The 27,679-nt window shown below is 44.2% G+C and overlaps 1 protein-coding gene across 4 annotated transcripts in view; it reads left to right on the forward strand.

Annotated features, from left to right (window-relative positions):
• LNX1 (ligand of numb-protein X 1) overlaps positions 1-27,679 on the forward strand; it is a 293,661-nt gene that overhangs the window by 142,883 nt on the left and 123,099 nt on the right. For all 4 annotated transcript variants that reach the window (XM_077477486.1, XM_077477487.1, XM_077477488.1 and 1 more), the window contains 2 exons: positions 9,212-9,462; positions 14,653-14,814. In XM_077477486.1, coding sequence (XP_077333612.1) covers positions 9,212-9,462; positions 14,653-14,814 — 413 coding nt within the window. The remainder of the gene's footprint in view (positions 1-9,211; positions 9,463-14,652; positions 14,815-27,679) is intronic.

Raw genomic sequence — 27,679 nt, forward strand, 5'->3', positions numbered from 1 at the left:
TTTTTTATTTTTTTATCATTAACGATTTATTTTATTAATTTTTTTAAGAAAAGCACAGAGATACATGCACTGTGTACATAATATATTTTGTATGCATAGCACACTGAAAAAGAACAATTCAATAAACCTTCTCAAAATAAAGGAAGAGACATCAACAATAGTAGAGGTACAACATTGAGAGCTACTAATGTGGGTAGGCTTGCCACCTGTTCAGGATTCACCCGGACAGTTTCGGGTTTGGAATCATGCGTTCGGGTTTCAGATTGTCTGAGACCCGGACATATTATTCAGATTGGACTAAGGGGGTTATTTACGAAAGGCAAATCCACTTTGTACTGCAAGTGCACTTGGAAGTGTAGTCGCTCAAAATCTAAAGCCCCGTACACACGAGCGGACTTTTCAACATCCAAAGTCTGACGGAATGATTCCGGCAGACTATTCGATCGTGTGTGGGCTGCAACGGACTTTTGATTCGCAAAAGTCTGACAGACTTTAGAAATGGAACATGCTTCAAATTTTTCCGCCAGAACTCTGCCGGACCCAGTTCCTACCGAAAAATTCGCTGGTGTGTATGCTATTCCGACGGACTAAAACCGACGCTAGGGCAGCTATTGGCTACTGGCTATGAACTTCCTTATTCGAGTCCAGTCGTACGTCATCACGTTCGAATCCGTCGGAGTTTGGTGTGATTGTGTGTGGCCAAGTCCGCTCATTCGGAAAGTCCGTCAGAACTCTGTCAGAACTCCGGCAGAACTCCTTCGAAGGTCTGTCGGACATAAGTCTGGTCGTGTGTACGCGGCATAAAGGATAGATCTGAAATGAGTTGAAGCTCTGCTGATTTTATCATCCAATCATGTGCAAGCTAAAATGCTGTTTTTTATTTTCCTTGCATGTCCCCCTCGGATCTACAGCGACTTTACTTTCAAGTGCACTTGCAGTGCAAAGTGGATTTTCCTTTAGTAAATAACTCCCTAAGTCCCCCCCCTTCTCTCTCCTGCCTCTAAGTTAGTACGCTAAGGTAAATCGGGGTTCTCAGAGCACTCATTACATCAGAGCTCCCCTTTACACCAGAGGCCACAGTGCTCCCCTTTATATCAAAGTCCTCTTCGTACACCAGAGCATCCCTTATGTTAGAGTCCCCAGAACTCTCCCTTACATCAGGGTCTGCAGAGTCCCCCGTTACAGTGAAAAGGAACTCTGCAAGTTCAGATGTAAAGGGGAGCTCTGCAGATTCAGATGTAAAAGGGGGACTCTGTGGACTCTGATGTAAAGGAATACTCTTGTGATTAAATTCATATGATTAGAAATGTTATTTAATAGCAACATCTATGCATTGTTTATCTAGGCATACTATGAAAAAAAATAGCTGTGCAACGCCAAAGTGTTCGGGTTTGACTTGAAGAAAAGGTGGCAACCCTAAGGCTGGATTCACACCTATGCATTTTTTTTTTTTAAAACTCCGTTTTTTATTAACAATAATTGGCACAGACATATATGATAAGTCAGACTGTATACATCTTTGTGGGATATAAACATAACATGATAAACATTGGCAAGTCATACAACAGTAATTGCCCTGTACCTCAGTTATACCAAAATCATATTCCACTTGTATTTTTATTTCCCCCCTCTCCCCCCCACCCTCCCAACAACAACAAACAACCCAACAGAAAACCGATGCACGCATAAGGATGACAAATAGGTGGGACACCTATGCATTTTTAGTGCTTTTTGCATTTTGCAGATTTTCACTACAGAGCATGTTCCATAGAAAACAATGTTAAATGGACTAATGCAAATCTGCAAAATGCAAAAAGCACTAAAAATGCATAGATGTGAATCCAGCCTTAATGTGGGCCATGTAAAATAGGTAATCACCACTCAAAGTTAGCAGTGTAATGTTGACATTTTTATATCAGCAACGTTGCTCTTTAGTTTGCCTTGGATGTATGTTTGGGAACAAAAAATTTTTTTGAAACAGCTGATGGAGGGGAATTCTGGAGGCATTGCTAAATGGTCAGTAGAAAGGTTCACTTTAAAAAATGGATATAGTACTCAGTAGAAATTCAGTCTGAGCTACTGCCAATTTTCAACACACAAAATCTTTGCAGAAATAACAGCAGTTGGAGCCAAACATAGGACAGGGTGAAGTGATTACTGTATACTCACTAATACATATATTTTATATTAATAGTGCATGTATTTTGTGCGCTGTTGCTGCTTTTGGCAGTGTTATAAAAGCATTTGTGCTGAAAGTGTTACATACTGCTGTTTGAACTTGTCTCCTCTTAGTATAACACATTTCACTTCAACATAATGCACAGTTACAAATGATTTGCTAAAGACGTGATTTGTCAAGCTGTGATCAAAGTGCTGCAGCTCTGATCAGAAAACACGTCACGGTCTGATATTAATGTAGACGCTTGCTGCCACATTAGTATTTTAGTCTCGTGACAAGTCTTTTGTGTTGGAAAACATCCATACCTTATATAGAAATGAAAATTGTCATTACAGTTCACGCTGAACACCATGAGCCTGTCCAGGCTGCGGCATCAGCTGGATACCTAACAAGACAAGAGAGAAAAAACACCAGTTACATCTTTCTCCAGGAAAAACGTCAACATACATCTAAAAATGTGATATAAATAAGTACTGTATTCAGAGCTAATAGCTGCCGCTTTGATACTTTGCAACTGGTGAACATGTGTTAACTGTAAAGAGATCCTTTTGAATATGTCTCATAAATCATATGACAGTAAAGGACTCTGTTTGTTATTAGCCTGTTATTAGCCCAGCTAGGGTTCTTTTGCAGGGCTCCACTGTGCGCAGATGATTTCATTGTACAACCCCAAGGAAAAAAAGACGCTGTGTAAAATCTACAGTGCCTTGAAAAAGTATTCACACCCCTTTTTCCACATTGTGTCATGTTACAACCAAAAAATGTAAATGTATTTTATTGGGATTTTATGTGATAGACCAACACAAAGTGACACATAATTGTGAAGTGAAAGGAAAATGATAAATGGTTTTCAATTTTTCTTTTTACAAATAAATATGTGAAATGTGTGGCGTACATTTATTTTCAGCCTCCTTTACTCCGATACCCCTAACTGAAATCTTAGTGGAATCAATTGCCTTCAGGAGTCACCTAATTAGTAAATATTGTCCACCAGTGTGTAATTTAATCTCCGTATAAATACAGATGTTCTGTGAAAGCCTTCGGAGGTTTTTTAGAGAACCTTCATGAACATCATGAAGGTTGTAAAAGTTGTTGAGTTTAAAGCCTGGTTAGGTTACAGAAAAATATCCCAAGCTTTGAACATCTCACAGAGCATCGTTCAATCCATCATCTGAAAATGGAAAGAGTATGGCACAACTATAAACCTACCAAGACATGGCCGTCCACTTAAACTGATAGGTCAGGCAAGGGAAGCATTAATCAGAGAAGCAGGCCCATGGTAACTATGTAGGAGCTGCAGAGATTAACAGCTCAGGTGGGAGAATCTGTCCACAGGACAACTATCAGTCGTGCACTCCACAAATCTGGCCTTTATGGAAGAGTGGCAAGAAGAAAGCCATAAGAAGTCCCGTTTGCAGTTTGTGAGAAGCCATGTGGGGGACACAGCAAACATGTGGAAGAAGGTGATCTGGTCAGATGAGACCAGAATTTTACTTTTTGGCCTAAAAGCAGAACGCTATGTGAGGCAGAAAACTAACACTGAACACACCATCCCTGGTGTGAAACATGGTGGTGGCAGCATCATGTTGTGGGAATGCTTTTCTTCAGCAGGTAGATGGAAGCTGGTCAGAGTTGATGGGAAGATGGATGGAACCAAGTACAGGGCAATCTTGTTGGAGTCTGCAAAAGACTTGAGAATGGGGTGAAGGTTCACCTTCCAGTAGGACAACAACCCTAAACATACAGCCAGAACTATAATGGAATGGTTAAGATTAAAGCATATTCATATGTTAGAATGGCCCAGTCAAAGTCCAGACCTAAATACAATTGAGAATCTGTGGCAAGACTTGAAAATTGCTGTTCACAGACACTCTCATCCAATCTGACAGAGCTTGAGCTATTTTGCAAAGAAGAATGGGCAAAAATGTCACTCTCTAGATGTGCAAAGCTGGTAGAGACATCCCCAAAAAGACTTGCAGCTGTAATTGCAGCGAAAGGAGGTTCTACAAAATATTAAATTGGGTCTAAATACAAATGCACGCCACACTTTTCACATATTTATTTGTAAAATAATTAAAAACGCATGTATTTTCCTTCAACTTCAAATTATGTGTTACTTTGTGTTGGTCTATCACATAAAATCCCAATGAAATACATTTATATTTTTGGTTGTAACATGACACAATGTGGAACATTTCAAGGGGCTTGAATACTTTTTCAAGGCACTATACATAAAACAGAATGCAATGATTTTTAAATTGCATAAACCCATATTGTATTCATAATATAAAATAGCAAACATATCAAATGTTTAAACTAAGAAAATGGACCATTTTAAGAAAAAAATAAGGTAATTTTCAAATTGATGGCAGCAACACAGCTCAAAAAAGTTGGGGCAGGGCCATTTTTACCATGGTGTAGCATCGCCTCTTCTTTTAACAACATCTGGGAACTGAGGAGACCAGTTGCTGGAGTTTTGGGAGAGATTTTTGCCTGAGCATATGCTGCTCTAAAACCTGGATATATCTTTCATCATTGATGGCGCCTTTCCAGATGTACAAGCTGCCCATTCCAGATGTACTAATGCATCCCTATACCTTCAGAAAGGCAGGCTTTGGACCTGAGTGCTGATAACAATCCAGGAGGTTTCTCTTTTCTTTAGTCCGGGGACCCGACACCCATGGTTGCCAAAAAAAATGTAAACTATGGATTTATGAGATTTGCAAATCATTGCATTATTTTTATGTAGATTTTACACAGAGTTATAACTATTTTGGAATTGTGGCTGTAGGATTTACCTGATTACAGGAGTGCTAGGCACTCTTGTGGGGAAACGATGGCCTTTGGTGCTATGTGTCTTTGTCTTAGGGCAAGTTGGGTCCCGCCTGACTTGACTGAGAACAGTGTACTTGCTACAACAAAAACAGAAATGGAATATATTGCAGCTCACCAGTTCTTAGGTGTGATGGTTGCATTTGTTTTTCTTATTTTTTAAGAACTTTTTCCCTTTATTTTCACCTGGTGATTTCACAAGTAAATTTGTCTGGGCAGAGTCTGTTCACTTCTATTTTCAAAACTATTAATGGTTAAAATGTTTTTTTGTTTGCTTTGTTCGATATTTTAACATATATTTACACGTTTCACATTGAAAAAAGCGCACAATGAAAAAAAAATATGTATTTCATCTGTAACGCTTTGTACCATTGCTGACAGCTGAAGTGTAAACAAAACAGCGTTGGTAAGTATTGGTAATTGGTATCGACGAGTACTAAAAGAAAAAGTATCCGTACTCGTATAAAGAATGGTATCGCTGCATCCTTAGTTTCAATATTTACAATTCCGTAATCCTTTTTTTAATTAGTTTTTTTCAGTTTTTGTTTTGTTTTTCATAACTTGCATCCAGTGTCCTTTGTTGTTCAAATAGCAAACAAAACATTGTGAGCATTTACTTCCGTACTGTCACACATTTATCCAAGATGTCGAAAAAAAGAAAGAGGGAAAGTATTTATTTTACTAGGAAATAGTTTGTTTTGTTTCATGTGATGATATAACATGTAGAAAAAATCACCTGACAATCACCATGAGAACTGCTTTTTGGAAAGACATAAAAGGACAAGCTAGGAAAACACTTTTATGAAGAAAGGAAATAGTCCCAAAATTGAATACATAGTATACACAGTTGGGTTGATTTATTAAAGGAATAAAGAATCAAGTCAATCAAGTCAATCTTGTTTCTTGTTTTCTTTGCAAATGGCGGGGTATTCAAAGTGAACAATTTTTCATTAAGTAAAATTAACATCCTCTACTCCTTCACTATATCAAGACCAAGGTGTATTTAATATGACAAAGTGGGTAGTGTTGTTTTGCTGTAAGTCATAGCAGCCAATCAGGAATGAGCAGACTAGGACTAATGGAACTTGGTCCAATTATCCTCCATCATGTTGATGGAAGAGTGAAAGATCCAACACCGTGCACAGTAGTATCACATAAAGAGCAAATGTAATATATGCAATAATATTTCCTCACTGATTTTGACCCTCCAGAGAATGAAAAAATATCACTAAAACTACATGATGTTCTTTACTGTGAATATTCTCCTGTCTCTGTTCATGCTGAGACTGGAGGGACAAGAGATCGTTTTATACAGAACTGTTGTTCTTGAACCATAGTAATGATAACTTTGACTCTGACTTCTGCTAAAAAGCATGGCAGGAGAGATGTGGGCTAAGTAATACTTGTGTGACCACAACATAAAGAAAACCTGCGCTGAGAGAATTACACAGGCTGACATTGTTGTGCTCTAACTCTATGTACTCGTATTCCTGTGTCTTTAAAGCCCCGTACACATGGGCAGAATCAGGGACATTGGTTCATGTGTATGCCAGTCAGTCCAACAGAAGGCGGACAAATGATCAGCTTCTGTCAGAAGAGCATGCTGAAAAACTAGCAGCCAACCGGCTTGAAAAGGAGGTCTGTCACTTCCGGCTCCACTTAAGCTATCCTTTCTTGTACATGCTGTACTAGTGCTGGTATCCAGGCACTACATGTGAGTGCAAAACCATTTCTTATACAGGCATACCCCGCTTTAACCACTTGACCACTGGGCACTGAAACCCCCTTCCTAACCATACCAATTTGCAGCTTTTGCTGCTCTCACACTTTGAATGACAATTACTCAGTCATGCAACACTGTATCCATATGAAATGTTTGTCCTTTTTTTCACGCAAACAGAGCTTTTTTTTGGTGGTATTTAATCACCACAGGGTTTTTTCTTTTTTGCGCTATAAATAAAAAAAAATTCAGTAAAAAACAAAACAAAAATTCTTTGTTTTTGTTAAAATTTATTGCAGAGTACTGGCAGAGTACTGCAGAGTATGGGCAGAGTACTGAGCAGCGATGTGGGCACTACAGATCCAGCTCACAACGCTGCTGCAAACGATCCCCCCCCCGCCCTACCCCTCTCCCCTTGCAGTGTACAGATCGGTACAGAGAAAGGAGGGAGGAACCGGCCTGATGACATGACGCCGGTTTGTTTACATGTGATCGCTCCATCATTTGACAGAGCGATCGCGTGGTAAATGGCTGCTAACAGTGGCCATTTACTGTGATCCATCTTCCAGACCCGGCGGTCACAGATTTTTCCGGGGGCGCATGGGAGCAAGATTCTGGGAGGATGTCCATGGACGCCCTCCCAGAATAAGTCAACCGTGCTGTAGCCGTCTTTCGGCTATGGCCTGGATGGCGAGTGGTTAAGTACACTCACTTTACATATATTTGTGAGTACGGACATACCCACGAGTGTTGGCATTCATGGTTCCTTCAATGAACTGTAGCTCCTCAATGCCAGCAGCACTAATGCAGCCCCAGACCATGACACTCCCACCACCATGCTTTACTGTAGTCAAGGCACACTTGTCTTTGTACTCCTTACCTGGTTGCCGCCACATACGCTTGACACCATCTGAACCAAATACTTTTATCTTGGTCTCATCCGACCACAGGACATGGTTCCAGTAATCCATGTCCTTACTCTGCTTGTCTTCAGCAAACTGCTGGCTTTCTTGTGCATTATCTTTAGAAGAGGCTTCCTTCTGGGATGACAGCCATGCAGACCAATTTGATGCAGTGTTGACGTATGGTCTGAGCACTGACAGGCTGACCCACCGCCCCTTCAACCTCTGCAACAATGCTGGCAACACTCACACATCTATATCCCAAAGACAACCTCTGGGTATTTTTAACATTGAGCACGTGCAGTCAACTTCTTTGGTCAACCATGGCGAGGCCTCTTCTGAGTGTAACCTGTCCTATTAAACCACTGTATGGTCTTGGCCACCATGCTGCAGCTCAGTTCCTGGGTCTTGGCAATCTTCTCATAGCCTAGGCCATGGGTCTTCAAACTATGGCCCTCCAGTTGTTCAGGAACTGCAATTCCCATCATGCCTAGTTATGTCTGTGAATGTCAGAGTTTTACAATGCCTCATGGGATGTGTAGTTTCGCAACAGCTGGAGGGCTGTGGTATGAGGATCCCTGGCCTAGGCCATCTTTATGTAGAGCAACAGTTCTTTTTTTAGCCATGTTAAACTTCCACTGACCAGTATGAGAGAGTGAGAGCGATAACACCAAATTTAACACACATGCTTACCATTCACACCTGAGACTCTGGGGGTTATTTATGAAAGGCAAATCCACTTTGCACTACAATTTCACTGCAAGTGCACTTGGAAGTGTAGTCACTTTAGATCTGAGGGGGGCATGCAAGGAAAATAAAAAACAGCATTTTTGTTTGTGCATGATTAGATGATAGAAATCAGCAGAGCTTCCCCTCATTTCAGATCTTCCCCTCAGATCTAAAGCGACTGCACTTCCAGTTGCACTTGTAGTGCAAAGTGGATTTGCCTTTAGTAAATCAACCCCAATGTAACACTAATGAGTCACATGACACCGGGTATGGAAAATGGCTAAGTGGGTCCAATTTGGACATTTTCACTTAGGGGTGTACTCACTTTTGTTGCCAGCAGTTTAGACATTAATGGCTGTGTGTTGAGTTATTTTGAGGGGACAGCAAATTTACACTGTTATACAAGCTGTACACTCACTACTTTACATTGTAGCAAAATGTCATTTCTTCAGTGTTGTCACATGAAAAGAGAATATTTACAAAAATGTGAGGGGTGTACTCACTTTTGTGAGATACTGTATGTGTGGGTGAGGTTTCAGAAAAAGGCCGGTGCTGGAACCATGGAACACACTGATGAGCATTGCTGCAGGCAAAAATACAGGGCCTCCCAGAGGATACCCATACCAGTAGTATGGATTTTGTTAGCTAATAACCAGATATAGAATTAGAGTGGCAGGCTGAAAATATATCATATTTGACAGGCATATATACTGTATGAAAGCATTTTGTGTATCATTAAATGCACCTTTAAATAACTTGCTTCCATATACCTTTCTGGTGTTGTGTATATATACTTGACTGTTCGGCTGAACTGTAACCACTAAAGCAGAATATTTGTCTTTCTTACAGGTGTAAAGGTGCATCACACTATGGCCTTACCAAAGAGCGCAAAAGACGTTCACAGGATGGTTCCCCAGACTGCAGCTCTTCATTAGATTTGACCATAGCAGCAGTGTCGCCTGAACTATCAGCTGCTTCCGCAGCTGCAGCCTTAGTAAATGATGATGCAGGTCAGGACAACCCTGTATATAGCTCACCCACAGGAGACAGCCATCTGGGATGCGGATCTGAAGAACACTTCAGAATAAACCGGAATAGGAGTAAGTCATGATCACCTTCATTGCTTTTAATGTCAAAGCTATCACGGGTGCCAGGTCCTATTAACATTTATTTACAATGCTATTAATTATGGTTGTTAAATGAGATCTGCTTCATATCAAAGATGTCTTAAAGGAAATGTTCCCTTTTTGCAAATATTTCTCGATTTGTATTTGAAATTGATCAGATTGATCTAAATAATCACATCTATGTGTGTTAATGTTTTTAAAAACCTTGTTTCTTTAAATAGTGTGTAATTATTTATGTACATGAGAGCAGCCATGATGTTCCATTACATATGCAGGCTGTGTTTCCTGCTTTGCAGCACTGCATACTATTCTTCCTTCTCCCTATGTAAGTCTATGGGGTTGATTTGCTAAAACTGGAGAGTCCAAAATCTGGTGTAGTTGTGCATGGTAGCCAACCAGCTTTTAACGTCGGCTTGTTTAGCTTTGACAAAAAAAAACTGGAAGCTAATTGGTTTCTATGCAGAGCTACATAAGATTTTGCACTCTTCAGTTTTAGTAAATTAACCATTATGGGTCAATTTAAATATATTTTTACCAAGGATTCACACATTTTCTTATTTGAATCCAATTAGTAAAATGTATGCATCCTAGGTGAACGTTGTGTGAATCTTCGGTGAAAACATCGCTAAATAAACCCCTATGAGTCATCTAATCCCAAAGCCCTCCGTGTTCACAAATGTTGGACACAAATCAGCCTACTGCAATAATAACATTTGCTCATTGAAAATAGACTGTTATTTATCTGTAAATAAGCTATGGTAACCAGTTCATGTTTTAATCAAAGAAAATGGTAAAAATCCCTACATGGTTGTGAATTAATTCTTCTTCTGGAAGGGAAAGGTTAGAGATGGATCAGAGCCCTATTCAGCCCTAAGCTTATATAGTACAGCAGTGCTTACTGCAGCCAGTAAATATGGACCGACTAGGTTAGCCATCATGATAAAAGGGACAGTTTGTACATTAAACATTAGTGTTTAAACCTCACTAACTCTTAAGCCTGTACAGTGGTGTGAAAAAGTGTTTGCCCCCTTCCTCATTTCCTGTTCCTTTGCATGTTTGTCACACTTAAGTGTTTCGGAACATCAAACCAATTTAAACAATAGTCAAGGACAACGCAAGTAAACACAAAATGCAATTTGTAAATGAAGGTGCTTATTATTAAAGGTGAAAAAAAATCCAAACCATCATGGCCCTGTGTGAAAAAGTGATTGCCCCCTAAACCTAATAACTGGTTGGGCCACCCTTAGCAGCAACAACTGCAACCAAGCGTTTGCGATAACGTGCAATGAGGCTTTTACAGCGTCCTGGAGGAATTTTGGCCCACTCATCTTTGCAGAATTGTCCTAATTCAGTTACATTAGAGGGTTTTCGAGCATGAACGGCCTTTTTAAGGTCATACCACAACATCTCAATAGGATTCAGGTCAGGACTTTGGCTAGGCCACTCCAAAGTCTTCATTTTGTTTTTCTTCAGCCATTCGGTGGTGGACTTGCTGGTGTGTTTAGGATCATTGTCCTGCTGCAGAACCCAAGTTCGTTTCAGCTTGAGTACACGAACAGATGGTAGGACATTCTCCTTCAGGATCTCTTGGTAGACAGCAGAATTCATAGTTCCTTTTATCACGGCAAGTCTTCCAGGTCCTGAAGCAGCAAAACAGCCCCAGACCATCACACTACCACCACCATATTTTACTGTTGGTATAATGTTCTTTTTATGAAATGCAGTGTTCCTACTACGCCAGATATACTTGGAGACACACCTTCCAAAGAGTTCCACTTTTGTCTCATCGGTCCACAGAATGTTGTCCCAAAAGTCTTGGGGATCATCAAGATGTGTTGTGGAGAAATTGAGACGAGCTTTGATGTTCTTTTTGCTCAGCAGTGGTTTTCTCCTTGGAACTCTGCCATGCAGGCCATTTTTGCCCAGTCTTTTCCTGATGGTGGAGGCATGAACGCTGACCTTAACTGAGGCAAGTGAGGCCTGCAGTTCCTTGGACGTTGTTGTGGGGTCTTTTGTGACCTCTTGGATGAGTCCTCGCTGCGCTCTTGGGGTAATTTTGGGCGGCCGGCCACTCCTGGGAAGGTTCACCACTGTTCCATGTCTTCGTCATTTGTGGATAATGGCTCTCACTGTGGTTCGCTGGATTCCCAAAGCTTTGGAAATGGCTTTATAACCCTTTCCAGACTGATAGATCTCAATTACTTTCTTTCTCAATTGTTCCTGAATTTCTTTGGGTCTCGGCATGATGTGTAGCTTTTAAGGATCTTCTGGTGGACCTTACTGTGTCAAGCAGCTCCTATTTAAGTGATGCCTTGATTGTGAACAGGTGTGGCAATAATCAGGCCTGGGTGTGGCTAGAGAAATTGAACTCAGGTGTGGACAACCACAGTTATAGTATGTTTTAACAAGGGGGGCAATCACTTTTTCACACAGGGCCATGATGGTTTGGATTTTTTTTCACCTTTAATAATAAACACCTTCATTTACAAATTGCATTTTGTGTTTACTTGTGTTGTCCTTGACTATTGTTTAAATTGGTTTGATGTTCCGAAACACTTAAGTGTGACAAACATGCAAAGGAACTGGAAATGAGGCAAACACTTTTTCACACCACTGTATGTCCATATCTTCACTCTGCCTGGCCTGCACATAAGAATATTATAAAATTTTAGATGATCTCTGCTCACTGTAAAGCAAATAGGCTGTATTAACTTTTCATAACATATTTTGCTACGTCGTGCATGCCAGTATCTTCTACTACAGCCTTTCTTAAAGTGTTTTCTTAAAGTGTTTTTTTAACCCAAAAACAAAATATACACATACTGGTCCCTTAAAGCAGATTACATAGCACAGTGCTGGTGCTGTGTAATCTGCCCCCCTCTAAACTGTAAAAAATTCTCCCTGAATCTGCCACTTCCTGTATCCCCCACTCTGCGCTGACCATGAAAATCAGGGCTGCTCAGCCCTGACCACCGTGGTCAGAGTACATCCCTGCATCATACGCTGCTGTCCCCTCTGCTCTCCTCTCTCCCCCTCACCCCCTTCTTCCTGCCTGTCATCTCCCTCTCTGTATCTGTCTCCTCCCCACCCCTGACACTATTCTTGTAAAGCAAAAACCTAAAATTGTCACTGCCAGCCCCTCTATTAGAGGCTGGCGTAGCACACTATGTAAGTCGTTTTCAAAAACGAGCGTTCTAAATACCAAGCCGGTCACGTGACTCGCGGCCGCTTTACAGCTACGATACAGAGCTTCTGCGGAGGAGACGAGCCGCCACGTGATCTCCCCAGCTGATGTCAGAGGGAGATCATGGCCCCTCCCGCAGAAGACATCCATTGATGCTGTAAAGCGGCCGCGAGTCATGTGACTGGCCTGAAGACAGCTCAAATTCGGTATTTAGAATGCTTGTTTTTAAAAAACACTTGCATAGTGTGCTTTGTATGCCAGCCTCTAATAGAGGGGCTGGCATCATCTTATATAAATGGGTTAACAAACCCTTTAGCTAGAGTTTTGTGGCACTCTATGGTTCTTCTAGAAGTTTCTAGGGGTTCCTTGAGCAATGGGCAGTTCCTACCTCTTAGATAAGTAGCCACTGATACAAGTAATCTTTTTAGCTATCTGTAAGGGGGTTCTTCCCAATGACCACAAATGTAAGGAACATTCTTTCCAGTGACCATCACACTAATCTCCTGTGAGCTGTAGATTTAGACAATAATAGTAGGGGTTCCTTGAGCCTGGAGAGTTATTTCAAGGGTTCCTCTACGTTAAAAAGGTTGAGAGAAGCTGTTCTACTTGTTCGTGTTATGCTCTCAGCTTGCCATGTGCTAGTAGCACTAGTAGCTGTCTGATTGATTGGTTTCTCCTTTTGCATTGATTTTTTAATTTTTTTTTAAATAAAATCCATTTCTGCATTGTTTGAGCAGGCTCTGGGACTCTGTGATATTGTATAATATACCATTATTTTTTTTTAAAATTGGACCTGAAGTTAAACTGTGAATATTTGCTAGAAATATGAATATGTCCGAGTAGTACCCTGAAACATTTTGTCCTGAAATCCTCCTGATAAAATTGCAGTGTACTTCCAGCTATGTGGGGGTGCCTACGCACTCCTGTGCCTGCATCACAAATGTATGTCTTTTGTGTGAGTTTTAGGCTGCTAGTCTCACACCTTACTGCCAAACTCAGCACCTCACTTTATGTGCATTGGTGCACTAATAGCAACTCAAAGCACCTTTCCATCACACCCCCATTGCAGCACACCGCAAGGTATGGTAACCCACTCCCGTTTTTGATGCATTTTGGGGCATCAGGCAGCCAATTGGTTTACATGCATCAGAATACACCATAACAGTGTGACTCCTTGCTTAAAGTGAGAGCTGGCGAAGTCACTACTGCGCTGCTCATAGCATTGACTGTAGAGATACTCCTAAATGGATCTCAAGTTCTATAAATGTGTATTTATTACTTTTAACTATTTATTTTGCTTATATATGGCTGACCATTCCCACTGCACTTTACAAAGTACATAGACCAGTCATATGTATCTATTTTTTTTTAAAGTGGTAGTAAAGTCAGGGAAAAAAAAATCACTGACAGGCAGCGTTTTTATAACAGAAGAGACCTCTTCTCTTCTGTCATAAATGTCCCCCCTGCCACACATGTGTAGCTCAGACCACATTTACAGCCTGCTCTGTGTGACGGGAAATGTGACTTCCATGCACATGCACGGGAGTGACGTCACCCCACCCATTCAAGCGACCGAAGATATGAAAGCCAGAAGCAAGACCAGGCATAGACGGAAGCTGCTGGGGAACAGGGAGACTCGTGAGAGCACAGCGCTGAAGGACTCAGTTTGTGGGTACATTTGTCATAATTTACTAGTATGCAGTGCATGAATGAATTGTTACAGTTGACATTGTCAGTTGCTACAGGAAGAGTTGGGTGCAGATAGACATCTCTTCAAATTGTGATATGAGACACCATGATTCCTAGTAATGCCCTAGACTGGCAAGCTGCAACATATTACATGCCATACTATACATTACATATATATTGTTCTTGGGTTTAGATGTACTGTAATTTGAATTTAGTTTGGAATTTTCTTAAGCTTCATATACACAAAGAACTCTAAAATAAATACTTAAGTCATCTTTTTTTCTTTGCAGGTCGTAATTTTGAGCGTTCCACAGTCAGGAGTCTGTCATTTAAAAAGCTAAACCGAGCACTCAGTGTCCTTCGAAGAACAAAAAGTGGAAGTGCTGTCCTACACTCCGCAGATAGAGAACGAGCAAGCCTGCAAAATGCAAATATCACAGAAGATTGTATAGGTTTGAACCAATGTTTGCTATGTTTATTATCAAGTCAGATATATGATTAATAAAAAAACAACATAAAAAAGAAGCTCTTCAATGAAAGTGTCTAAACAGAGAAGCACTTATGTTGCCTATTCAAGCAAATTAGCTACATCTAGTTTTTCAATCTTATCACTATTAATCTGCCCCAGAAAGATGACACTTTGAGAGCACGCTTACAACATATAACACATGCAGTGTGAGAATTTTAAAGCATGGCTTCCTACCTTACTTTGTTTTTTACCTGCAAATAAAAGGCTTTGCTACCAGAGTGAGCCTTCAAAGCTAATCTCAACATAATATTATTGTAATTTTCTGAAGTGCAGGCAGAAACTTTGGTGATATATTTCGTATTCTTTAAGCTTTTTTACCTTGGTATCCAGTTTATTCCAATTTATTTTTCCTAACATTGTAGTTCTAAATAATTCTTAATGCCCACTGCTGGAGAGAATTCTGTTATGATGAATATATAATATATATATATATATATATATATATATATATATATATATATATATATATATATATATATAATTATGGTCGTGGCTCTCTGACCAAGAGAGAAGTGTGCCTTGGTGGTCTGGTTGGTATGCCAAGAAAAGGGGGCAAAAGACTCAGATAGTGAAATAACTCAACTTTAAACTTTATTGATTTCTTGTGGTTATTGAGACAGCTTGGTGAAGGCTTGTGCCATTTCTTCCTGAGGATTTGGGATGTAGGCGGCAAAGCAAGCGGACTTCCATCGGCCTAGTTTCTTGATTGCGTGGTCTGGTACTCCATGTTGGGAGGCAGCTGAGGCTGCTCCAATCCAGAAGGAATGTCCAGAGAACTGACTGGGGTTGAAGCCCAAGTTGCTTAGGAGGATCCTGACATGCTTGACAAACTGGCTGCCACTAAGGGGGCTGATTAGAAAAGGTAGCAATGGGCTATCTTCAGATTGGCTGGGTAGCCGGGACAGTAGTCAGTCGAGGACACTGGTCACCAAGCATTGTTAGTCTGAAATAGGTTAATGTAAACCCCTGGGTTGATTTGTTGCCTTTTGCTAACACTGAGATGAAGGGTGTAATGGTTCGGAAAGTGAGTCAGGGGGCGTCGGAGCAGTGTCTGACTGCCGGAGCCGCTGACAGTAAATTTGCTAGGTCGTAGGAAACCATAGAAGACCAGGTAGATGACCGCTCTAATAACTGGGCTTGGGTAAAGCCCTAAAGGGGGGAACGAGTAAGGATTTCAGACATGTCCCTGAAGATGGCACTCGTGATAGGTAGGCGTTTGTTACTGGCTACAGGTTGGTTCTTCTGTATACCTCGTAGGAGTGACTTGACTGTGTGGGCCGAGAATACTGACGGTTTACTGGGGTCCTGAAACTATAGAAAATGCTGGACACCAGCTAAGTATAGCCTGATGGTGTTGTGAGCAAGGGCTAGCTGGGTATGGCAATTTGATATGAAGGCTAGGATGTGTCTAACGTCGCTTAGACCTGCTCATGGGCAAGAGGCCAAAAGCTTGCAGTAAGTGTTCAAGTAGTGCGCTAGGCCTTCAATGTGTTGCATGCCAAGGATCGGTTGACAGGCTGGGTTGCGTTGGCGAGGTGCGATTTTAATCCATTGTCAGCAGCGGCCAGAGTGGGACAGAAGTAGTCATTGGGTCGGCTCCAGGCTCCTGCTGGAAAAACAAGGTAAGGTTGAAACAGGACAGCGCATCAGCTGCGATATTGTATTTGCCTGGAATATGTCTACAGAAAAACTTGAAGTGATGACGAGGGAAACAGCTGCATGAGCCTGCGCAGGAAGGACATGATGGGGAGGGACTTGGATTTACCTTCGTTAATGGCCCGATTGTCCATGGTGAAAAGCACTGTCTGTTTGGTCTAAGTGTGGCCCCAGACCTGGGCAGCTGCCACAAGGGGATATAGCTCAAAGAGAGATGAAGACTGGGTGAAACCAGGGATGAGGAGAATTTCTGGGGGCCAAGGATCAGTAGTGGCCAAATATGGCTGAGAAGCCCATGGTGGCTGTGGCATCGGTGACCACCTTTGGTGACTCGGCTGACACTGCCGGGATGAACATTGAAATGTCGTTCCAGCTGGTGAGGAATTCGTCCCACATAGCCAAGTCTGCTACTGCTGCTTGATCTAGTTTGAGAATCCGGTCTGGGTCTTGTACTGGTGTGAGAGAGACTAAAAGCTGTGATATGAAGGACTGTCCTTGAGGAATAATCCTCATCTCGAAGTTCAGCATCCCTAGTAAGGACTGCAACTGCCTCCTGGTGCACCCTTGCAACTGGGTGAAGTCGTACATAGTTGCCCTGATACAAACTAGTTTGTCCAGAGGCAGGCTAGCTTGCATAGCTTGCATGTTCCGGGGTGACACCTAAAAAGGTAATGGAATGTGCCGTGCTTCTATTTTGTCCTCAGCTATGGGCACGTTGGGGTTGTTGAAAACTATTCTTAACTTGTCTAGATCTGCCGGAGGTGTGCGTGGTTGCTCGATAAGCAGGAAGTCATCAAGGTAGGGGATGACCGTGTCACAGCGGGCCTGGTGAGACAGAATCCATGTGAGGGTCTGAGCAAAGACTTTGAACGGCCACAGGCTGCTCTTGGACCCAAAGGTCAACTTGGTGGCAAAGTAGTAGGACTCCCTCAACTTAATACCATGCCACTGCCAGAGGGACGGTTCGATAGGGAGGGGCTTGAATGCATCAGATCTGTCTGCTTTGGCTAGCCAGGAGCTGGGACCTATCCCAATGATGGCTTGAATGGCCAGGTCAACTGGGGCATACTTAAGGGAAAACTCCTCTGAGGGAATCAGGGAATTCAGGCTAGGGATGTGAGACAAATGAGGCGCAGAGTCGTACACTAAGCAGAGTTTATTGCTGAACTTGCCCTTGCCAAGCCCAATAGGGCTAACTCTCCAGACTGGGAAAGGCGACTATAGGAAGGGGCCGATAATAAAGCCTTTATCCATTTTCGACTGTAGTAAGGAGTCAATTGCTTGTGTGTCAATGGTTGCTGACTGGAGGTTCCTGCATTCGTGTGTTGTGAGGGGTAAAGTGATGAGGACAGTGTGGAACCCTTCTGTGAAGCCATGCACCAGGAATATAGCCAGCGAAGGAGTGGGGTGTGTAGAAAGATAGAACCTCAACCAGCTGACATCTATGCGGCCTAGTCGGGACTTTCCCTCCTGTTTGACTTTTTTTTTTTTTTTTATTCGTTTATTGAGTTTTAGAGCCAGTTGTACAGAGTAAACAAAACATTCCGAAAAACACAACAAGGTGGCTCTGTCATACACTTCCTTGCAATGTACAAGCAGTAAAAGATTTGAAATCGTATGTGGAAAACGTTTAGTCGCCTATACAATGTGCACATCTGCTGACCTGCATGGACGTACCGTGCTATCTGTGGCAAAAGAGCTAGCTCCCAAGGGGGTTTCCAGCATCCTAGTGACGCCCCCCCTAGAGAGTAACATTATAGATCAGCTGTTCCATAGCTAGTCGGTCCATGCAGGTCCTTACCAGCACCGCGGGCCTACATGGCCGTGCCCCGGCGGGCCAAGAAAGAAGAGATAGATACAGAGTAGCAGAGGAGGAAAGAGAAAGAGAGAGAGGAGAGGAGAAAAAAAAAAAAAAAGGGGGGGGGGGGAGGGAGAGGGGTAGGTGTAGGTATCAGAAGGGACCACACAGGGGGACTCCAGATCCATCCATGGAAGATGGCCAAGGGCCTGCTTCCAGCTTCCCAGATTAACGCGCCAACATAGGCATCAGGCGGGTGCCAGGTCGGCCGCAGCGGCAACCTCGCGCAGGTATGTCTGAGTGCCAGTGAAGTACCTCCAGGGTCTCCACTTCTCACAGAACTTTTCCTCAGTATTGTAAAGGGTGGCGGTCAGTTCCTCCATCCGGAGAACATAATTAACTTTAGAATACCATAAGGTCTTCGTAGGGGGTAGGGGTTGCCTCCACATCGCTGGTATACATACGCGCGCCGCGTTCTGTAGTTGCATTGTCAGAGTCTGTTTATACTTCCGGACGGGCCGGTCTGTCAAATGAAGAAGGCATTACCCCGAAGATCCACCGAGGTAAGCTGCTTAATTGTCTCCACCACATCCCTCCAGAACGCGTCCAGCATAGGACATGTCCAGAAGATGTGGATCATGGACCCCGTCGCGGACTGGCAACGCCAACACTCGTCCGAAATTGAGTCGTTCATCTTATGTAGGAGATAGGGAACCCTATACCACCGGGATACTATTTTATAGCCAGATTCCTGGAAATAGTCGCGAGTGAGGCCTGGTGTGTCAGTGCTAAGATCTTCCCTACCTGTTGGGGGGTAAAGCATAGTCCAAGGTCTCCTTCCCACTGACGAATGAACGCTGGGGGGGGCCCAACGTCCATTGACGACAAGAGATCATACAGGAGAGAAAGAGTGTGGCGCACAGGTTCAGTTTTATGGCAAACGGTCTCAAATGGGGTCAGGGCCCTCGGCGTGTAGGGGGCCCGCCGAACCGCCACCAGGAAATTACGAAGCTGGTAAGCACTGAAAACATCAAGTGGCGGTTCCGCCAACCCCCCCACCACCTGTAAACTTGGAAATGTCCCCGAAGGCCACACCTCCCCCAATCTGTGCTTGCCAATGCCCACCAGCCGACGAAGTCTGGCGTTGGTAAACCCTGGGGGGAACTCCGGATTCCCGATAATCGGGGTCATGGGGGAGGGAAGAGGTGAGAGATCGGTGGTGCGGAATAGTCTCCTTGTCAAGGACAATGTTGCCCCAATAAGCGGGTGATCCCGCATGTCTTTCGGTAAGGATGCCAGTAGCCAAGGGGATGTCAACAAGGGGAGAGATGCGTCCTCGATTTCCATCCCCACCCACTGTTTGTGCGATGCATTACAATGCCAGTCCACGACTCTGGTCAGTAGGGTCACCCTATAGTACCTACGCATATCAGGCAGGCCCACACCACCCCGGTCCTTGTGTTTGGTAAGGGTCTGAAGCTTTGTCCTAGGTGGTCTCCGTGCCCATATGAATTTCCTAAGGAGGGACTTCAATTGTGCAAAAATTTTTGGGGGGACGTAGATCGGCAAGGCTTGGTATACATAAAGAATTCTCGGCAGTGCTGTCATCTTAAAGGCGTTGCAACGCCCGAACCAGGTCAATGACAGGGAATGCCACCCCTCTAGATCCGATTTTAGTTTCCGCAACAGAGGGACATAATTGTGTAGATACAACTGTGCCACGTCCGCGGTGAGATTAACACCCAGGTATCTAATGGAGTCGGTTCCTCCTGTTTGACTTGAAAGGTGGTGCTCGAGTGAGCTTTATGGCATGTTGTACAAATATGGAGTACCCTGCACTGTCTATGGAAGCATCCGCCATGATTAAAATTGTTGCAAATGGGGTCTTCTCCTAGAGAAAGGATAGGCCATCCTAGTCTATCCACTGGTCATGGCTACAGGCCAGACCGTGATTTGTGCCAGAGGAGGAAGGAGGGCAGAAGGGGTGCCTTGTGGTTGCTTCAGAGCACCAATTTGCCATGTGGGTACGGGACTGACAAATGGTGCACAGCGATGAGCGGAGGCCTACGAAATGGCGGCAGAATAGCTCCATGTTAGAAACACTCTGTCTTGACCTAGAACTAGCTGAGTTTGGTGGCTGCCTTTGCCGAAAATGAGCGGTGGTAGTCATATAAGGCGCTCCCTCCATACTTGTACCCTAAATCTGTGACTGAATGGAGATATAGGTCCAGCTCTTTCCTCCTGCTGGGGGCGGCTGAGCAGACAACATCCCTGAACATCCTGAAAGCGAAAACAAATTTGGTGACTGTAAGTTTGCGGCTGAGCCTGGGGTCTTTCTACTTGATGACCACCTGATGTCTCTGCAGATGTATGCTCTGTTGTCGGCCACATCGTGCACCGAAATCAGCAGAGATGCTAAATTTACGTCCTTGCCCTCCAAGATGCCCTTCCTGAGGCTGGCAGGGACAAGGTGAGCAGGGAGGACGGTAGAAGAGAGAAGAGGACTCTGGCGTACCTGCAGAAGGGGATGCCAACGCCGTGACCACGACTGGGACAGGGAGGGCAAACCTCCAGGGCTGCAACTCTGGCCTGCACATCAGTAACTGTTGTGGACAGTGAGGAGACCAGGGAGTGCAGCTGGGAGATGGCACCAGATATGGACTGCAAGGACGCCTGATGGGCGCTAGGTCCTGTTGTAGCTGTCGGCAGGAAGAGTAGCCTGAAGAGCTTTGCCTTCCTGGCTGTAGCCCGGTAGGGGATGCCCTTGCGTCTAAGCTCAGCTATGATCTTGGGAATAATCCATGTGCAGAGAAACTACAGGTTGCTGCTCTCTGAGCCTGTAGAGGGTGACAGAGGGGCGGGTGTGAGGTCATCACTGCCGGCCCACGACATGACTCTGACTGTAAGAAAAATAAGGGGGTGCAAGCAGGGGTCAAGTCCTAGGGAAAAAAGTGTGGGAACTCCCACCCAAGATCCACTCCCCCCACCAAAAAAAAAAAAAATGATACGCTCATATGCATATATATATTTCACATAAAATACAGTGACTGCAAATGCAACATGCTACAAGAGATGACCAGACTGCGAATGCGACTACAGGAGATGACCAGACTGCAAATGCGACTACAGGAGATGACCAGACTGCAAATGCGACATAGTACAGGAGATGACCAGACTGCAAATGCGACATAGTACAGGAGATGACCAGACTGCAAATGCGACATAGTACAGGAGATGACCAGACTGCAAATGTGACATACTACAGGAGATGACCAGACTGCGAATGCGACTACAGGAGATGACCAGACTGCGAATGCTACTACAGGAGATAACCAGACTGCGAATGCGACTACAGGAGATTACCAGACTGCGAATGCGACATACTACAGGAGATGACCAGACTACAAATGCGACTACAGGAGATGACCAGACTGTGAATGCGACATACTACAGGAGATGACCAGACTGCGAATGCGACATACTACAGGAGATGACCAGACTGCGAATGCGACATACTACAGGAGATGACCAGACTGCGAATGCGACATACTACAGAAGATGACCAGACTGCGAATGCGACTACAGGAGATGACCAGACTGTGAATGCGACATACTACAGGAGATGACCAGACTGCGAATGCGACATACTACAGGAGATGACCAGACTGCGAATGCGACATAGTACAGGAGATGACCAGACTGCAAATGCGACATAGTACAGGAGATGACCAGACTGCAAATGCGACATAGTACAGGAGATGACCAGACTGCAAATGTGACATACTACAGGAGATGACCAGACTGCGAATGCGACTACAGGAGATGACCAGACTGCGAATGCTACTACAGGAGATAACCAGACTGCGAATGCGACTACAGGAGATTACCAGACTGCGAATGCGACATACTACAGGAGATGACCAGACTACAAATGCGACTACAGGAGATGACCAGACTGTGAATGCGACATACTACAGGAGATGACCAGACTGCGAATGCGACATACTACAGGAGATGACCAGACTGCGAATGCGACATACTACAGGAGATGACCAGACTGCGAATGCGACATACTACAGAAGATGACCAGACTGCGAATGCGACTACAGGAGATGATCACACTGCAAATGCGACTACAGGAGATGATCACACTGCAAATGCGACTACAGGAGATGACCAGGCTGTGAATGCAACATACTACAGGAGATGACCAAGTAGCCAGTTTTAAAATTTAAACCTGTCCTCAGCCCCTTTATAGCACCCTTCTTCACATTCCTGTCCTCACCCCCTTTATAGAACCCCCTTCACATTCCTTTCCTCACCCCCTTTATGGCACCCCCTTTACATTCCTGTCCTCACCCCCTGTGTAGAACCCCCCTTCACATTCCTGCCCTGCCTCCCTTTTATATCACCCCTCCTCATTCCTTTCAGTTTCTGATACTTTCCCCCTCCCTCCTTCATAACAGTGCCCTCTTCCCTGTCTTACCTTACACAGTACACAGCAGATGACATTGGAGGCACAGAGCTGACATCGGAAGTGCAGCAAAGGGATAGACAGAGGGCGGGACCTGCCCCAGTTAACTGATTGGTGGATAGAATGCAGAGCGGTTCTATTAACCAATCAGTTAACTGGGCCAGCCCCTGCCCTCCGTGCATCGCTGTGCTGCTCTTCCTATGTCAGCTCTGTGAAGACAACACAGCTAGCAGGCTGTGCTAGAGCCTCGGGCGGCTCTGGTCCTGCAAAGGGATTGGCGTTCCTGCTGTGAAAAAAGTGCAGGGACGCCGTTCCCACTCGTTCCCACAGGACTCGAGCCCTGGGTGCAAGCATTTATGAAGAGATTTAGTATTGGGCAGAAAGCAAGTGGGGCACAGTGATTGCGTTTTTTGAAGAAAGATCCGTGAACTACAGACCTGAATTGATGCCCTAGCAGTGAGGTCCTGGCACGGATAAGAGTAACATGTATGCTCATTTAGCTGAGAAGCAAAATGTGAACTGTATGTTCTTCCTCCTATATTTTTTATTTATTTTTTTACCAGGGGAGAAACGACCAACCTGGTGTAGGAAAAAACCTGAACTCGACTGACCTGAGGAAAAGACAGAGAGGATGATGAGTAGCCAGTATGCCACTGTAGAAAAATGTATAACTTGGATGTTGCTACGTGTATGCGAGGCTGACTGGGTGCCCCCGTGGTGTGTTTGTAAGTTGGTTTGTGCCCCAAATGTTTAACGCTACTGGAGATGAGATGACGTTGCGTGGTTGCGAAGGTCACTATGAGTGTTTAGGCTCCTGCGGACTAAATTGCGCGATTACAAGGGTCTCAGTCAGGTCTGCTGCGACAATATTGCGTGGTCGCAAGGGTCTCAATGTGTGTGATGTTTGTTTTTGAGATGATATTGTGCGGTTACATGGGTCTTAGTCTGGTCTGCTGAAATTATATTGCATGGTCTCAAGGGCCTCAGTCTGGTTTTCTGGGACGATATTGCATGGTTGCAAGAGTCTCGGTGAGTGTCCGGCAGCTGAAACCATATTGCGTGATTTCAAGGGTCTCAATGAGCATGAGGTTTGTTTTGAGACAATATTGCGTGGTTGCAAGGGTCTCTGTGAGTGTCAGGCTGTAGAGATGGTATTGCATTTTGCAAGGGTCTCAAATAAGTGTCAGGTTACTAGGCTGAGACTCCGTGGTGTAAAAGGGGGTTTATGTGTTTTTTTTGGGGGTTTTTTTGATACGTGAGGGATAGCTGAGACAATATTGCGTTTTTGCAAAGGTCTCAATAAGAGTGATGGGCTGCTGATACTGTTTTGCGTGGGTGCGGGGTCTCAACGAACAGTAGTTGGGTTGGTGAGAAAGCCCCAACCCCTAAGCGGGCAGTATAAGGGATAAGGACAACATCCTAGGTTCCGTAGGGGGGAACTAACAAAAGACCTGGGGTTCAACAAATGGTAATGAATAGATACAACATAAAGAAAGGTGGTGACAAATCTTACCTGTGATAGTGAGCCATGCGAGTGGTTCGCGGCCGACTATGGCGGGACTGCAACTTATCGGGAAGGTGTGGCGTGGTGCTGTGCATGAGGCAACAACAAGTTTAGTGTAAAAAGTAATGAGAGAAGTGCATACAAATAATTCATAAGTTGCACTGCGGGACCTTTACACATGGTATGGGTGACACTGCATGTGGCTAAGAATTGACGCCCCCCCATCCATGCGCCTGGCCCCTTTCAGGATTCCGGACACATGGTTTCCTATGGCGGGGACAGGAGGGGTGGTACCTTTTGAAGCACCAGATTAGAGCTAGAGGCTCTAATAGGCTTCACAATAGGATGGGCTCGGGGCCCAGAGAGTGCACCCGAATCCCATCCAATTGTGTGATGATAGCGAATGAATTTTCGCTATTTTCACATTAACACTTCTCCCCGCCTTTCAGGGAGGCTGGTTGTCAGACCAGTTTCCCGATTGGCCAAAGTGCCAGGGTATCCTATTGGGTGCCCGGCGCTTAGGAAGCGGTGGCACATAGGAGACACAAGGCCACAACGGCTGCTCTGGTGGACTGAGGACTGGTGGTAAGTGCTGGCCCACCTGCGGGAGGGTGCAGTCAGAGCCATGAGTGGGGGGGAATATCCGAGCCGCGGGCAGGGGGCTGTCAGAACCACGAGTGAGGGGGCTGTCAGAGCCGCAAGCAGAGGGGCTGACAGAGCCGTGAGGCTGGGGTTGTCAGAGCCGCAAGCGGGGGGGGCTGTCAGAGCTGCGAGTGGAAGAGGTGCTGTCAGAGCCGCGAGAGGGGGGTGTGATCTGTAGTATACCCTGATTCTGTATACCTTTATCTGTACCCCCTGTCCTGTATACCCTGATCTGTATACCTTTTTATCTGTACACCCTTATCTCTATACCATGATCTCTATACCATGATCTCTATACCATGATCTGTATACCTTTATCTGTATACACTGATCTGTATACCTTTATCTGTATACACTGATCTGTATACCTTTATCTGTATATCTTTTATCTGTATACCCTGATCTGTATACTTTTATCTGTATACCCTGTTCTATATACCTTTATCTGTATACCCTGATCTATATACCTTTATCTGTATACTCTGATCTGCATACCTTTATCTGTAAACCCTGATCTGTATATCTTTATCTGTATACCTTTATATGTATACCTTTATCTGTGTACCCTGCTCTGTACACCCTGATCTGTATACATTTTATCTGCATATACTGATCTGTATACCTTTATACCCTGATCTGTATACCCTGATTTGTATACCCTGCTCTGTATACCCTGCTCCAAACACCCTGATCTGTATACCTTTATCTGTACACCCTGCTCTGTACACCCTTCTCTATATACCTTTATTTGTATACCCTGATCTGTATACCCTGATCTGTACACCCTGATCTGTACACCCTGATCTGTAAGGAGTCTTATACTCTGTCCTGTGATGCTGAGCTGTATACCCCTGACACTATACAGTGGTGTGAAAAAGTGTTTGCCCCCTTCCTCATTTCCTGTTCCTTTGCATGTTTGTCACACTTAAGTGTTTCGGAACATCAAACCAATTTAAACAATAGTCAAGGACAACACAAGTAAACACAAAATGCAATTTGTAAATGAAGGTGTTTATTATTAAAGGTGAAAAAAAATCCAAACCATCATGGCCCTGTGTGAAAAAGTGATTGCCCCCTAAACCTAATAACTGGTTGGGCCACCCTTAGCAGCAACAACTGCAACCAAGCGTTTGCGATAACGTGCAATGAGGCTTTTACAGCGTCCTGGAGGAATTTTGGCCCACTCATCTTTGCAGAATTGTCCTAATTCAGTTACATTAGAGGGTTTTCGAGCATGAACGGCCTTTTTAAGGTCATACCACAACATCTCAATAGGATTCAGGTCAGGACTTTGGCTAGGCCACTCAAGTCTTCATTTTGTTTTTCTTCAGCCATTCGGTGGTGGACTTGCTGGTGTGTTTAGGATCATTGTCCTGCTGCAGAACCCAAGTTCGTTTCAGCTTGAGTACACGAACAGATGGTCGGACATTCTCCTTCAGGATCTCTTGGTAGACAGCAGAATTCATAGTTCCTTTTATCACGGCAAGTCTTCCAGGTCCTGAAGCAGCAAAACAGCCCCAGACCATCACACTACCACCACCATATTTTACTGTTGGTATAATGTTCTTTTTATGAAATGCAGTGTTCCTTCTACGCCAGATATACTTGGACACACACCTTCCAAAGAGTTCCACTTTTGTCTCATCGGTCCACAGAATGTTGTCCCAAAAGTCTTGGGGATCATCAAGATGTGTTGTGGAGAAATTGAGACGAGCTTTGATGTTCTTTTTGCTCAGCAGTGGTTTTCTCCTTGGAACTCTGCCATGCAGGCCATTTTTGCCCAGTCTTTTCCTGATGGTGGAGGCATGAACGCTGACCTTAACTGAGGCAAGTGAGGCCTGCAGTTCCTTGGACGTTGTTGTGGGGTCTTTTGTGACCTCTTGGATGAGTCGTCGCTGCGCTCTTGGGGTAATTTTGGGCGGCCGGCCACTCCTGGGAAGGTTCACCACTGTTCCATGTCTTCGCCATTTGTGGATAATGGCTCTCACTGTGGTTCGCTGGATTCCCAAAGCTTTGGAAATGGCTTTATAACCCTTTCCAGACTGATAGATCTCAATTACTTTCTTTCTCAATTGTTCCTGAATTTCTTTGGGTCTCGGCATGATGTGTAGCTTTTAAGGATCTTCTGGTGGACCTTACTGTGTCAAGCAGCTCCTATTTAAGTGATGCCTTGATTGTGAACAGGTGTGGCAATAATCAGGCCTGGGTGTGGCTAGAGAAATTGAACTCAGGTGTGGACAACCACAGTTATAGTATGTTTTAACAAGGGGGGCAATCACTTTTTCACACAGGGCCATGATGGTTTGGATTTTTTTTCACCTTTAATAATAAACACCTTCATTTACAAATTGCATTTTGTGTTTACTTGTGTTGTCCTTGACTATTGTTTAAATTGGTTTGATGTTCCGAAACACTTAAGTGTGACAAACATGCAAAGGAACAGGAAATGAGGAAGGGGGCAAACACTTTTTCACACCACTGTAGGTGAAAGCAAGTGTAATACAGGGGATGGAGCAGGTGGATTCTATAAGGGCTGGGGCTTATGAGAACTGGGAGGGGTCAAAAAAAAGAAGGGCAGGGTCTGGCGCTCCCCATCCTAAAACTTCACCAGCCGCCACGGGAATTGACATGAGAAAAACATGGTAACGAATCCAATCTTCTACAGTGGCCGTGCGACTGGATCCGCATTGGTCTGTAGCGGGTATGCAATGTAA

This window comes from Lithobates pipiens, unplaced genomic scaffold (assembly GCF_037356315.1).
Source record: "Lithobates pipiens isolate NorthernLeopardFrog02 unplaced genomic scaffold, aLitPip1_a1.2 Scaffold_13, whole genome shotgun sequence".
Classification (NCBI taxonomy): domain Eukaryota; kingdom Metazoa; phylum Chordata; class Amphibia; order Anura; family Ranidae; genus Lithobates; species Lithobates pipiens.